Source organism: Pteronotus mesoamericanus, unplaced genomic scaffold (genome assembly GCF_021234165.1).
Source record: "Pteronotus mesoamericanus isolate MK-2021 breed Mesoamerican mustached bat unplaced genomic scaffold, CSHL_Meso_final scaffold_54, whole genome shotgun sequence".
In the NCBI taxonomy this organism is placed as follows: domain Eukaryota; kingdom Metazoa; phylum Chordata; class Mammalia; order Chiroptera; family Mormoopidae; genus Pteronotus; species Pteronotus mesoamericanus.
In genome coordinates this window covers 47,964,739-47,979,724 of record NW_026555321.1, presented here as the reverse complement: position 1 = coordinate 47,979,724, position 14,986 = coordinate 47,964,739, and the positions used below count along the sequence as shown (strand labels likewise).

The 14,986-nt window shown below is 41.6% G+C and overlaps 1 protein-coding gene across 1 annotated transcript in view; it reads left to right on the top strand.

Moving 5' to 3' along the window:
* ADAMTS9 (ADAM metallopeptidase with thrombospondin type 1 motif 9) overlaps positions 1-12,128 on the top strand; it is a 161,909-nt gene extending 149,781 nt beyond the window's left edge. The window contains exons 37-39 of the mRNA XM_054595028.1: positions 135-239; positions 9,544-9,638; positions 12,108-12,128. Of these exons, the coding sequence (XP_054451003.1) occupies positions 135-239; positions 9,544-9,633 (195 nt within the window). The 3' untranslated portion in view covers positions 9,634-9,638; positions 12,108-12,128. The remainder of the gene's footprint in view (positions 1-134; positions 240-9,543; positions 9,639-12,107) is intronic.
* The last annotated feature ends 2,858 nt before the right edge of the window (positions 12,129-14,986 follow it).

The following is a 14,986-nucleotide window of genomic DNA, read 5'->3' as shown; positions in this document are numbered from 1 at the left end:
ACAAAAAAATAATTCACTGCCCAAAACGTAGTCAGACATCAAGCATGATTAAGTATGATAAAAGTATCGTGTGTGTGGCCTTTGCTTAGGGCGTCACCTGTACTAAAAATCTTTTTCGTTGTCCATTTTTCCAGGGTCGTTTTAGCATCAACCTTTATGGAACAGGCCTTTCTGTAACTGAATCTGCCAGATGGATATCACAAGGGAACTATGCTGTCTCCGACATTAAGAAGTCACCGGTAAGGTTACCGATTAGCTAGGGGATAAGTTTTGTTTTCTTTCTTTAGTCTTCCCTCTCTTCCTCCTTCTGCCCTCTGTGGTGGTAAGAATGCGCTGCCCCAATTCTTCAAACCATTTTGGAAAGTGTCAGAAAATTTAGGAAGTAAATCAAAGGCGAAGGGTGTATAGGTGAGCAGGAGAGAGCCTTGCTTGTCTTCGGGTGAATTCTCCCTGGAGATGGAGCATGCGAACAGGGTTGTTGGAAGGATGCTAGCCAGGAAGCTGGAAGCAGCAAGCAGCCTCTAAGAGAGTGCATGCATCAGACTCCTTGCAATTAGTCAAGATAAGATTTGCTTTTATGAACCTCGGGAGAAGAATGTTTAAGAAATATTGAAATGCAAATAGAGCTGAAAGAAAAAGATAACTAGGTGAACTTTCTGGAGAGTCAGGAACAGTCATAGGTTCTGCAACAATGTTTTTCATGCTCTAAAATCTCGCTACGCAAGGTATGATCCATGTAGAGCAGTGATTTTAAACCTTCATCTCAACTCACACATAAACTAATTATTAAATTCTGCGGCACACCAAAAAAAAATATTTTTTGCCGATCTGACCAAAAAAATAAGTAAGCGGTAATTTTGATTCATTCACACCAGACAGCTATTGTCGGGTTGGCTGTTGTCATGTTGTTATTTGACAGTCTAAAGGAAAAGAGGTCAGTGCCTCAGACTAAATAGACAGGTATCGCATGTTTTAAAAATTCTTGCAGCACACTGGTTGAAAAATCAGTGATGTAGAGAATCAGGATCACCTGGGAGCTTGTTGAAATGCACCTTCTGTGGCCCTGGAGCCTCTGAGTCAGCTTCTACAGCTGGACAAAGTCGCCCGGTTGTTCCTTATCATGGTGCAGCTTAAGCCCTGACCTCAGCTTGGATGTACGTTAGAATCACCAGGAAGAGTTGAAAATGTGAGTGCCCTGGTCCCACCAGAGTCACTGAGTGGGAAGCTCTGAAGCAGGGGTAGAATTTGGAGTTGCCGAGGTGATTCTAATGTTCAGCAAGGGCAGAAACCTCCGCCCTTCACAGTGTCCCTCAGAAGTTCTGAAAATGTGCGGCAGTAACCCTGACCTGTGGACAAGTGGGAAACTTACCAGAAAATGGCCTAGGGCCCCAGTCCTGCCTACCTATGACCCCTGTCAGGGTCCCTTCAGAAGTGTGAGGAGGGGAGGGGGAAAAGAGAGAACTGGAAAGTGGGGTGTTATTCTACAGTAGGGCTGCCAGACAGAATACAGTGTGCCCAGTTAAATTTGAATTTTAAGTAAACAAGGAACAGTATTTACTGTCTTAAACATCACATGGGGCATGCTTATTCTAAAAAGCATTTGTTGTTTATTTGAAACACAGCTCTGTTGAGCATCCCATATTTCTATTTGCTAAACCCTATCAAAATCAGACTATAGAGAAGCAGCTCTCTCTGCTTCCCCCAGGAAAGGAAGAAACACCCAATTGTGACTTCCCTGGAAAGTCTGAGTTTCCTGATGCTTTGTTTTAAGTGGCCAGGATTATATTTGTGTATATGAAAAACAAAACAAAACAAAACTATCTCACTCCCTCTTGTCTCTAAGTCACCTCTAATCTCATTGATTGCTCATAAATTAACCATTACATATTTTTCCTTGCATTGAGGAATAAAGACAGCTGAGAGCACACATGGGCTTTAGAATGTGCCCTGAAATTGTAAAGCTCTTTCCTATCCCTGCCCTCCAAGATCCATATATTACTGTGTTTCAGTGACCCACAGGAACAAAAAAATAATTAACTGCCCAAAACGTAGTCAGACATGAAGTATGATTATGTAGGAAGTCATCTATGTAAACTGTGTAACATAAGTTTCAACTCCATTTGGCAGCCAGAGTCAGTATTGCAGTTTCATTCGGGAAACTGAAAGTAAGTATAGCCGGGAGCGCCACCTTATGGAAACAATGATTACTACCTGGCCAAGATCCCCGAGCTATTCCCCAAGCATTAAGCTAAAAATAATTACAGCGGGAGCGCCGCCTTGTGGAAACAATGTTTACTACCCGGCCCAGGTCATCGAGCTGTTCCCCAAGCCTTGAGGCCAAGTTCCCCTTGTGTTGGAGGGAATTGGTTCCACAACCTCCTGTCAGAATTTCCTTTTTCAACCTTGGTGTTCAATGACAGCTCAGGCAGCCTGAGCTCAAAATTAATCTCCAGGGAGTGTGGAGCATTCCTTATGCCTCCCCTGAACTGAGCAGTCTCTAGTTGTAGGCAGGCTCTACAAATGCAGTTCTCCAGGCCTGACGTACTGTGCAGTCCACAGAGGCACATCCGCTAGGGACGCTCCATGAAAATAGGTCCCCACAAAGACACTTGGAAGGAAATTGCTATTTTATTTCCTCCTTGAAGAGTCCCAGTAAGCACTGAGATATCAGGGTTGGAATAAAGTATCCAGTGTGGCTTTATTCAAACCAGAGTTCACCTAAATCAGTGGTTCTCATACCTGAACCTACATCAGCAACCCCCCCAGGACCGACTTAAACACAGCCAGCTGAGGGACGGCCCTGAATGGACATTTCCAACAAGTTCCTAGGTGATGTGATGCCCTGGCCTAGGACCAGCTATTGAAAACTACTGATGTAAGTTAAACCAGACACAAAATCTTCTTTTCAAAGTTACACCTTTTAATTGACATGAACAACCAGTGTCCCATGAAATACTCTTTGGAAAAGTACTCCATGCCCTCCTCCCACCCTTACTGGCCCCTGCCCCTGAGAGGCCCCCCACCAGGAGTCACAGCCCTCTCCAAACAGCCCTGCTGTGACTCAGCTCTCAGACGGTCATTCCTCACTTTCCTTCACTTTTCTGCTGAGAGCTGCAGAGGGAAAAACATAATGAAAACCTCACTTTTCCAAACCCCCTGGGCAATAAAATATTTCTTCCAAGCAAAACTAAAGGAAAATTCTAGTCATTCAGGATCAAACTGAATCTCCCGAACCACTTGGGAGGCAGGAATGGTGTCTCACCATCAGGAACAAAACTGGTAAAAATAAGTCTCAGTGGCAGGGTCATTGTTACCTCCCATGTGTGTAATATAAAGAACTGTCCCATTCTTAACTAATAAATATAATTTTATAACCAGAATAGCTACTATGTATTGGGCAACTTACATGCATCAAATCCCATTCCTCCAGCGTTCACATCAAATTCTTGTGCGGGTAACTTGAGAAGGTGGATAGAGGGTAAGTAGGTGTGTGATGTTTTTGGTGGTGGAATTCATGCTCCCCTCACCCTGCTCCCCCAGCAGCAGCCAGCCCTTGTTGGCTGCAAAGCTTGGCCACTGAGCGGACTCTTAAGTTGAATTGCCTGAGCATGTCAAGTTGGATCAGCTGAGCATGCGCTTTCTAGCTCTGCCATGTTAGTAAAGTTATTAAACTTCCTGGGGGGCCTTGATTTCTTTATCTATAAAATAGAAATCTTGGTAGCCCTTATCCCACGGTGTTTATAATAATAAGTTAGGAAAACAAAGCTGTTTGCATGTCACAGGGCAATCAGCAGGCCCCCATCAGTATTAGCTGTTAATGTTACAACATTTTCACAGCCCTGAGGCTTGCCATAGGTTTTAGAGGTTGGTTGAGGTGACAAAGGAAGCAGGCTTGCATGAGATAAAGAGTGGAAGGTCAAGTCTGAGCCAAGACTGAGCCTGGGCCTGGCTAGAACCCACAGCCCGCCCCACCCCCACCCCGTGCATTCTGTCCATCTGAGTTCCCACCGCCCCCGGGAGTGAGGCATGTGGGACGCCCCCTTGGCCTAGGGACAGACTCCCAGACAAAGGCTTTAGCTGTACCTGTGTGGCTCAAGGGCTGATGTTTTTCTATTCTGCTTGAATGTTAGGGACAGAAAGACAGAAAGGGGAGCACGGCTCAGATGTGAGACTGGGGAGAAAATGTTGAAATTCTGAGCTCCCCTGCAGTAACATTCTGTGCACACTCAACATGTGGTGGATGTGCTCAGGATCTGAACAGGCCCGCAGCCCATCCAGAAGTGCCCTGCGGCTCCACGCCCGTGCCCAGAACTGCTATGTGGCCCTCTGCCTGGGAGTCACTTCTGGAACAGTCTTCAGAGCCAGGCAGAAGGAAGCAGGGGTCCCCAGGGCCTTGCTGACATTCCTTGTGCCGGGGAAGAGCTGCACACTGAAGACTTGCTCTGAAATTAAAGTGAGTGAAGCTATACTGCCATAGAGGAGGTAATGAACCAGTGCCCATCTTTCAGTTCATTCACAGTGAGCAGGGTGACAGTAACAGGAAGTAAGTGTGTGTGTGTGTGTGTGTGTGTGTGTGTGCGCAGAATCAGGTCTCCTCTATTCACCACGGACTGCCTCCTAACCCGCAATTCACTATGAAAATTCAACTATCCACCAAGTATAAACATCATACTACAGACCTGTGAAGTCATATCTTATATATGTACTGTGTATTCCTATAGAAATTAGACAACATTTATACATATATGTATATTTATGTTAACTGTCTGGGGTGATGTTAGAAAATGTGTGTATACACATACCATGTTTTATGGGCAACTTCACCACTAGCACACTCCAAAGCAACATTTAAGCACACTTCAGTGCAAGATGTGCTGGCTTTCCTAAGTCACATGGAAACCTTCCCTTTCATACTGACTGAGAAAACAAGAGAAATTAGGAAAATGTATGAAATATAAACACTGTCCTTAATGGAGCAGAGAGTCATTCATCTTAATTATATGTAAGAGCTCAAACCAGACTGGCTAACAAAATATTCATTGAAAGATTCATAGGCTTTATTTTTAGAAAACTTCATTTGTTTTAATGAAGAAATAACAATGATTTACAACTACTCTTTCTATTCAGGGTGAGTGGGTGCTTCTAAAGCACTGGAAAACAGACCTTTTTCTCTTAAATAGGCACTGTTTCCATGATAATCATGTTTATGATATGCATTTTTTCAGTTATTTTTACTATATTAAAAATAAGTTTTGAATCAGCTTTTATCTCAATCAAATTAACATAGTCCCAATTAATGATATAACATGAAAATTGCAAAGTCATTATCAGCAGTTTTATAATTACCCAGACTTTTCCTCATCTCCATGAAAACAGGCAATGCAGGCAATGATGGAAATCCACAGATAAAATGTACCTGTATGATAAACACAGCTAATGTTTGTTGAACACGAATATTAGACTAAGTCCCAGGCTAAGCACGACATGCATTCATTGATTTACAGCAAGCCTGTCAGGCAAGACTGATGTTATCCCCACTTACAGATGCCAGAGGAAACTGAGGCTTAAAGGATATTTAAAGAGGTAGCACAAGCTGTCTCACAGTTATCTCATGTCTAGGGCAGAAGAGAGTTTAGGTAAAACATAAACTTTGATGAGACAGAAGTCATTCGTAACATAATGGCATCCTTAAGACCACTAGCCCGATACTTCAACTTGGGGAGAAGGTTCCTGGCTAGAACGTTGATCTGGCATCAGATCTAGCTGGTTTTTGTCAGACTAGATGCAGACTTATCCTGTGCCCTTACAACCAGGGCCATGAGGGTGATAGAAATCTCCAACTCAATCTCACTAATAATCCAAGGCATGCAAATTAAAGAGAGAGACAGAAACTATTTCATTCTCTTTATTTGTTAAATTGGCAATTTTTTAGATAAGATCACCCATTATTTGCAAGAGACGTTCCCAGTTTGGCCAAAAGAGCCAAATCTTCATGCCTTTTGACCCAGTTCTGTGCGTGCAGCCCAAAGATATCCTGAAGTGCAGACACAAGTATGGTCCATCGCAGTGTCATTCCCAAGAGTGGGCTACGGGAAACACCTAAGATGCCGAACACTGTGCAGGAGTGAAGGGGTGAGGGTGAGGGGCCCCTAGCATGACATGGTAAATTTACACATTGGGATATGATACCACAATTAAAAAAGAAGTTCTTCATCGCATGGCACAGTGTTAGGAGAACTAATTAGCAGTGCAATCTGAATTGCAGGTCAAAAAGAAGGGTACTTCAGCTACAGCCTCTTTCATTCATCCATCTAACAAACATGGATTTAGTATCACTCTGAGCAATACAGGATAGGGCAAAAGTATGTTTACAGTTGTGAGTGCGAGAATACAGAATTTATTCTTACATTATGTATTAATTATTGTATTATCTTCCACATGAACAACTGTAAACCTACTTTTGCCCCACCCTGTTAGGTTCTGGAGACCCTTGGATTTTAACAAGACTTGCCTTGCCATCACGGGGCTTCCACTGTAGCAGGAAGACAGATGTAAAGAAAGAATTACCTAATTTTACAGGATGCCATGTAGCAGGTAACTGGGTCAGGAGGGTATCTCAGAGGAAGTGTCCTCTGGGTTGGGTTCTGAAGAATCTACCAGTCAAAAGTTGGAATGGTCCTGTGCACACAGAGGGGGAGAGGAGGAGAAAGAGAATACCAGGTAGAGGAATGACATGTGCAAAGGCCCTGTGTGGTGAGGGGCGTGTCAGAAAAACAACCCAAAGACATTCAGACAGGAGAGGGTCAGAGTAGAGGGAGACAATGCTATCTGGAGAGACCACAAAATACTTTATATCTACACTTGGAAAACTGTTCCTGTGAAGGACCAGATAGTAAATATTTTGCCAGCCAACAGGCAAAAATCAATGATATTACATATGTATTTATTTTTTTAAGATTTTATTTATTTATAGAGAGAAGGGAAGGGAGGGAGAAAGAAAGGGAGAGAAACATCAATGTGTGGTTGCCTCTTGCACACCCCCGACTGGGGACCCACCTGCAACCCAGGCATGTGCCCTGACCAGGAATCCAACCAACAACCCTTTGGTTTGCAAGCCGGCACTCAATCCACTGAGCCACACCAGCCAGGGCTTATTATATATGTATTTATATGACAAGAGTTAAATTTGCACAAAGTTTTTATTGGTTGAATTTAAAATAATAATAATTGAATATATTTTTAATATAACTCTACCAATGTAAAGAATAGAATACTGAGAAAATAACATTTTGCTTAACTAGTGTTCTCTATTATCAAAATTGATTATAAACATTTACTTTTAAATGCTGATTAGAAGTGTGATTTTTATCATTATATAAATTTTTTTAACACAAATAAGCATTGCCAACAATGATACAGTCCATAATTACATAATTTTAATTGATCATATTTATGCTTAGCAAGCACTTACAGAATTCTATTAGAGTTTTCTCTTGATATTTGCTAACATGTCTTTACATTGTGGGTTAATCACTTATAATTGAAGGTGAGCTAAAGCTCCTCAATTGCCTCTTTAAATTGATTTTTGAAGTTTGAAAATCTCCATTGCACTGACATCAAAATACAAAAAATACTGCTAGAACCACAGTTCAAGCTCGGAAAACATCTCCACCATGAATTTACGTGGGATGGAGATGTCACTTCTCATTTAATCTTTGAACAAGATGGGAAGTTCATAAAACAGCTCATTATTGTTTATGATTCAAAAATGTTAGCTGTTATCGAAATGACTTTACCACAGTATGAGTTTGGCCTGTGAGTGGCAGTTTTGCCTTGTAATTTTAGGGTCAGTTCATTAAGAAATGCTATCAAGTCAGTAGCAAAAGCTAATGTCCAAAGCCATTAAGTGTTCAGTCACAGTGATTGAGAGCAATTTTCGTTCAGAAAAATTCTAATGCCAGCACTGGGCTCAAAAACTCACAATAAAACATAATCACTACTAAGTCACCAAACTGCTTATAGTAGAACAAGTCAGGCTGGTCAGCTTCTAGATCTGATAAAAAATTTACAAAACTGATGACGGTTAATTAAGTTCATGAGAGCAAAGGAGTTCATCATGGACACTGCTGGTCCTGCATCCCCTAAGAGACTTGAACATTTTCCACAGAGCACTAACTCATGGATGACACAGTGAATAAGCTTTGAACATCTGACATTTCACAAGCTTTGTGGATTTGACCAACGAAGGCTCTTTCTGCTCCCACGAGGTTTTCCTCCACTCTCAGTTGTCAGCCCATCCTACAGGTTCCACTCAGTTGTTCTGCACTTGTGTTTCTCACCCTTTTTTAAATTTTCTCATTCAAAGTTGTTCACATGGACTCTTCATAGAGGCAAATTCTTTTGTCACATCTTACTGGGCAGCATCTGCTCCAATAAACAATTGAAAAGTACAGTAATATGTGTCAGTTCATGAAGAGCCAAAGAAAATCACTCAAAATTATTTGTCTCCTTTTTTAATTGATTAATTAATGTTGCTGCCAATGTTAACTTTTTGAGTAACTGTTCTTGCCAAAAGGATAATAGTCTTAACTGGGTTTATTTTCTCTGGACACATTTCTTCAGCTGCTGCAATAAAACAAGGCTTCATTAACTCACCAAGGGTAAACTGTTTCCATTGGTTGGCTAACAAATGAGCCACTTGGAAACGAAATAACTCATTTAATTTTTTATTTTTACTCATTTTTATTTTTGTAAGAAATTATCCTATGGTGAGCTATTCTTTTTAAATTTTCTGAACTTCTGACCATAATTTTCCTGGTAGTTGGGAATATTGTGGCAAAAGCTGCTTGGCAATGTTGGTGTAGAGTCTCTTCTAGCACAGCTGGGATGACATTGTGTGATAAATTCAATGTTTTGCCCTCTGTTTATAACAGAATAATCCACACATCACTGTACCTTAAAGGTGTAACATTCAGAGTCCACTTTTCTCTTCTTGTTTAGCATGATGGTATACACTGGTAATAAAAAATAAATAAAACAATGCTATGGTATAGCAATACGTATGGCACTCAAAACACAGTCACCTTGAAACAGTGTCACTGTGATGTGCCATGTGCTGCATAGTATGTGAAGCAAGAGTGCTGTCACAAGTACTCAGGCCTGATATTGCAGCATGCTAGCAGCTGTAGGTGTTAGGCAAATAGATGAACGTGACTATGTTCCAATATAACTTAATGGACAGTGGAATTTGAATTTCATAAAATTTTCACATGTCAAGAAGTAGTATTTTCGGTTTGCTTCTTCTTAACCATTTAAAAATGTAAACATGATTCTTGACATGTGGGCCATACAAAAGTGGGTGGCTGGCTGGGTTGAGCCCAGTGGCCGTCAACCCTGCTTTACACCGTGGTGAGCCGACTGGGCTTCACTTTCATTCAGAAGGTCTACCTCTTGTAGGCGCCAAGAACGTTTTCCTGAAAAGCCCATGCAAGTCCTGGAGACACTAATCGAGCAGGTAGTCTAAGATCATGCATCTCCTTGCAGGATGGTACCCGAGTTGTAGGGACATGTGGTGGTTACTGTGGAAAATGTACTCCGTCCTCAGGCACTGGCCTGGAAGTTCGAGTTCTTTAGTTAAGGTAAGTTCGCTTTTTCCTTCCTTCTTTCCTCCTTCCTTTCTCTTTAAGATTTTTTGAATTTATTTATTTTTGGAGAGAGGGGAAGGGACGGAGAAAGAGAGGGAGAGAAACGTCAATGTGAGAGAGAAACATTGATCGGTTGTCTCTCGCACAAGCCCAGACCCAGACTGAACCTGCATCCCAGGCATGTGCTCTGACCGGTAATCAAGCCAGTGACCTTTTGCTTTGCAAGATGATGCCCAACCTACTGAGCCACACCAGTCAGGGCCCCTTCTTTCTATTCCTCGCTCTCTTTCTTTGCCCCTCCCTCCCTTCCCTCTTTCCTTCCTTCCCTCCTCCCTCCCTCCCTTCCTTCTCTCTCTTTCCTTCCTTCTTTCTCTCTACATTTCTATCTCATTCTTTCTGTGGCTTAATGATTCCAAATGTGGCCAGGTCTGATGCCCACAGACAGGTGACTATTAAGCATCTAAACGCTATTTCACCTTTTCCTCTCCTGCTCATCTGTCCTCACACTTGAGGTCCCCAGGCTTCCTGCATCATATTTTCCTGCAATGCTTATTAAAAATGCTGCTTAGTGGGATCCATCTCTAGAGGTCCTGCTTCATTAGGTCTCTAGTAGATCCAGGAATCTGTATTTGTAGTGCAAGGAATTCTGATGCAGATGACTTAGATCAATCTTTGCAAAATACTGCCTAGGAATATAATAATGTAATAATAATAATAAGAGGAAGAAGAAGGAAGATGAGGAGGGGGAGGGGGAGGAGGAGGAGGAGGAGAAGAGGAAGAAAAAAGAAGAAAGAAGGAGGAGGAGGAGGAGAGGGAAGAAGAAGAGGAAGAAGAGGAAAGAAGAAGGAGGAGAAGGAGAAGAAGGAGGAGGAGGAGGAGAAGGAGAAGAAGGGGGAGAAGGAGAAGAAGGGGAAGAAGGAGGAGAAGGGGAGGAGGAGGAGGATGGGAGGAGGAGTAGGAGGGGGAGGAGGAGGAGGATGGAAGGAGGAGGAAGGAGGAGAAGAATGTTCACTGCTCCCTAGGTGTCAGGCACCATGCTAAGCATACCTTGCAGGCATTATTTCATTGAATCCTCACAAGAAAGCCATAAGATGGGGCTGTGATCCTCATGTTACAAATGGAAACTGGGCCCCACAACAGTTAAGACAACAGTTAAGTATCTTGCCTGTAGGCACAATGAGATCCTTTGACAGAACCCAGACCAAAGCCACTGTTCTCATTACTGCACTGTTACACATACTTTCAATGCACAGTGGGAACTTGCTAAAAATGCAGAATCTCAGGATTCACCCTAGACCTATGACACCAGAATCTGCATTTTAACAAATCCCCAGGAGAGTCATACATGTTAACATTTGATAACCCTTGGTCTAACTACATTATTCCAGCCGGTGCTTCCTCTGCTCGACAGAGGACTGAACTGGTCGTTCTTTTTCTCATCCCAGTGCCCTCAGCTACAAGAGGTGAATTCAGCCTACTCACGTGACCACCCACTACAACTGTCCTCAGGTTTCCAATGGCCCATTACCCCATAAAGCACTTCACGATCCTGACACAGGAGTACCTAGTTGACATTTATAAATCAGTATTTCAGTGTTTAATTAAACATCTTATTCAAGGTTGTGGTCTTAAGTTAGGATTATTTCCACTGCAAGATGCAAAAGAAAAAAGGAAACTTGTTGTCTTAAATAACTGAGCCATCTAAGCAGTGGTCTGGCTTCAGGCATGGCTGGATCCAGAGGCTCAAAGTCACCTGACTCTTTCTTCATCAATCAGCAATGCTTGTCCCTTAAATGGCTTCATTCTCAGGCAGATCATCTCCCCCACACCATGTCCCCTAGCAGCTCTAGGCTTACATCATCCTTAACAGCTCTTTGTGCCAAGTAAATGCTCACCTCCAGCATCCATTTTGAGATGGCTCTGGCTCTGATTGAGTCACACAGGTACTCCTGAACCAGTCACAATGTCCAGGAAATGGACATCATGTATCCACCCAGAGTTGAGTGACTGACAGTTTCATTTGAAAGAAACATGGTTCCCAAAGCACAAAAAGAGGTTTGTTATCAGAAATGGGGAGATGGGATGAAGGCAGGCAAAGTCAGCAAGTATCCACTAGAAATCCCCATTATATGTGTATTTTACATATTGTATATCTAGTAAATAATGTGTATGTGTTTTACATGATATTTACATATATGTATAGAAAAAAGCCTAGAAGAAAATATACCAATATTTGAAGAGGGTTATCTTAGGTGGGAATTTCAAGCTAGTGATTTTTTCATTCTTTATGCTCTCCTGAAATGGACATGTTTCTGATAGCAGATTTACATTACTTTTAAAATCTAAAGAAAATAATGTATTATTGTTAAATTCTATATGTAAAAATGTATAGATTACCTACTCTTGACTTATGGCATTTGGGACAGAAGATTTACCTTTCTTGGTTGATTTGTTTGTTTTCAGGTGCTCTGAAGAGGAAGCCACGATGGAATGGATGAAGGATAGTAATGCAATACCTCCACCTTAAATTTGGGCGTGTGTGTGCATGTGTGTGTGGCCTTGTACGCTTGTGTGTGTGTACATATACATATGCATATATACACATATATACACACACATATATCTGTATATGTGTGTGTATATCTGTGGAATATCCTAATGATGTAAAGTTTAATATTTATGTTTGAATTATTTATTGTGATGTATGTAATATTTTTGTACGTAAAATGATTCTATTATGACTGCTTTTTGCATTATTTTGTTTCTTGCAGTCAGACCACTGCATTTTACGTACTCTACATTATATGTAGTATTATGACAAAAGTGATCCTTCATCACGGTACACTATTGTTTACGTTCTATCTGTAAATGTTTTATTGTTAATGTTTTAAATTGTAATTTGTTTTTTTTTTTAAAAATCTAGTCATTATCAAGGTGCTACAGGGGTATTTTTGGCATTTCTATGAAAGCATCATTAGCCAACAAAGAATTTAGTGATGTCACAGGTTATACCAGCTATTAATTACATTAGGTATCTATTCAGTTTCATGTGATCTCTGGGAACAAAATTTATGCCTTGGTGCTAATATTTAAGTGATCATCAGACTTAGAAATGTAAACACACTTAGTAAAAGGGAGGAACCGAAGGACTTTTTCCAATGGACATAATCGTTTAATAAAATAAGACCAGCTGTTTACCCTTACTTTGGGACATGCCCTTTTTGGGAGAGAGTTGTACTCTGTTCTCTTCACTGTTATTTTTATTAATATGCTTTGCTTCAGTTCATGGTGCCTCAGGCCTCCTGTGGGTAAATGGAGGTTTCCACAAGCAACCTCATCACAGAGTGACCTTGAGAAAGCAAGGTCCTCTCAGCATTTTGCCAAGATATTCTGAAATGATGTCCAAGTTTACCAGTTGCAAGACAGAGGATGCATAGGATGGGGACGACCTTCAGCAGCCCCGGAATATCTGGAGAAGTTCAGAACCAGGTTCTTAGTCATTGCCTCTTACATGAAAACATTGGCTGGTGACGTGACTTGTCTTCAGGCCCTGAGCCTAAGACTCTGCCGGTGTTCACGGCTGCTGCAGGAACTGGTATTTGTGGCAAGAAACGACCTCTGGAGCACAAGACACCTGAGTCTTTCTGATCATCCATAATCCACTCTGTTACTCCTTTCCAAATTGGAAGTGCCAAAGCCACGGTCTCTCTGCCCTTCCAACCTGATCAGAGGGAAGTCATTGCCAATGCCCCCTGGCAGACACTTGCTTGGAGAAATCCTGCCCACTTCTAACACCAAAGAGATTAGAAAAAAACCAGGCAGTATTCTCCAACCCCCAAAAACTCCAGAGTGCTCCAGGAGAAGTTATACTCCGTGTATGAATATGTGCTTTTCGCCACTATTAACACATTGTGAAAATATGCTATGAATAAATACCACGACCACATTCAAACATTTCTGTTTCACATGGTTTATGAACTCTTGATTCAAGTTGGAGTAAAAATGTCTCTCGTTTTTAAGATTGCCAGATTAAGAAGAAATTTTAGATTTTTTTAACCCTATCAATTACAGTTGCTGTTTTAGAGACACATAAGGAATAAGAACTATCCCCAAGTCTGTCTTTTTATCACACAAATCAGTTGAAGTGGCTTTTCCAAAAATCAGAGATATAAACCTCTTGTCTGTGCGATGGGGAACAAATGAGCTAACAAACCAGATTTAAGTGGGATTTGAGAGCTTAATTGTCAGTTTTTTTCCAACAGTAGTTTATATGCTACAGGCTGATGGTGTCCAGAGAAATGAGATATTTCCAAAGAAGTCTAATAGCAAGTGGCTTTTCACCATATACCAGGTTCTTTACTGAATTGTTTTAGCTCATCCTCACAACTGCCAAGGAAAGCAAGTATAGATTTACATCATTTGATGGATAAGGAGACAGAGCCTTTGAGATGTAAATAGGTCCATGTTCACAAAGAGTGACTATGTGGCAGTCCCCAAAGAACTCTGTCTGACTAAGTTACAAGGCCACTTCTGGACCCCTCACATAGTCCAGTGTGGGTGGGATCAAGAACTAAGTGGGATCATGTGTCCAGAGATTGAGAGCTTCAGTTGGAAAAGAGACAGTTTCCAAAAGAGAAGAGTTTTGTTATCAGAAAAGGGTAGGTGGCATGAAGACAGACAAAAGTAGGAGACCACTCTAGATTCTAATTGTGTATGTGTTTCTATGCATGCACATACATGCATGTGTGAGCATTTGTATGCATGCACATGTGTATGCCAGCATGTGTGAAATTTTCAAGTCCCATAGCTCACATCATAGTCCCAGTCCCTTGTCATTCCTCAACATCACCTGAAACCTGGATTCTCATCCTTTCTCTAGCATCTGCTAACTGAATGATCCTGAGCCTTGGTCTCGTCATCTGTAAAGCAAGGTTATTGATAGTTCTCCCATCTACCCTGCAGGATTAAGTGTTTTCTGAAGACCCTTTGAGCCCTCCACCATTCATGGCAAAAGAACTGCCCTCAAAAGGTGCATTATTAATTTCAAGTGTAAGCTGACAGATGTGAAGGCCTGAGTTCTGTGTCAATTAGGAACTGTGTTCCGCTGCTGATTACGGAGACTGACCACAGTAGTTTACACATTGAAAAGTGTGCTTTACTATTATGTAAAATAAACCAGGAGAGAGGCAATCCAGGGCTGGCATGGCAGCTCCACAAAATCATCAGGAACAGAACATTTTTTTCTCTACTTCTCAATTTTCCGTATTTCAATGTGGCTGCTAGAGCTCAAGCAATCACTCCCAAATTCAAGGCAACAAGAAAAATGGAATGGGAGGAAGTGT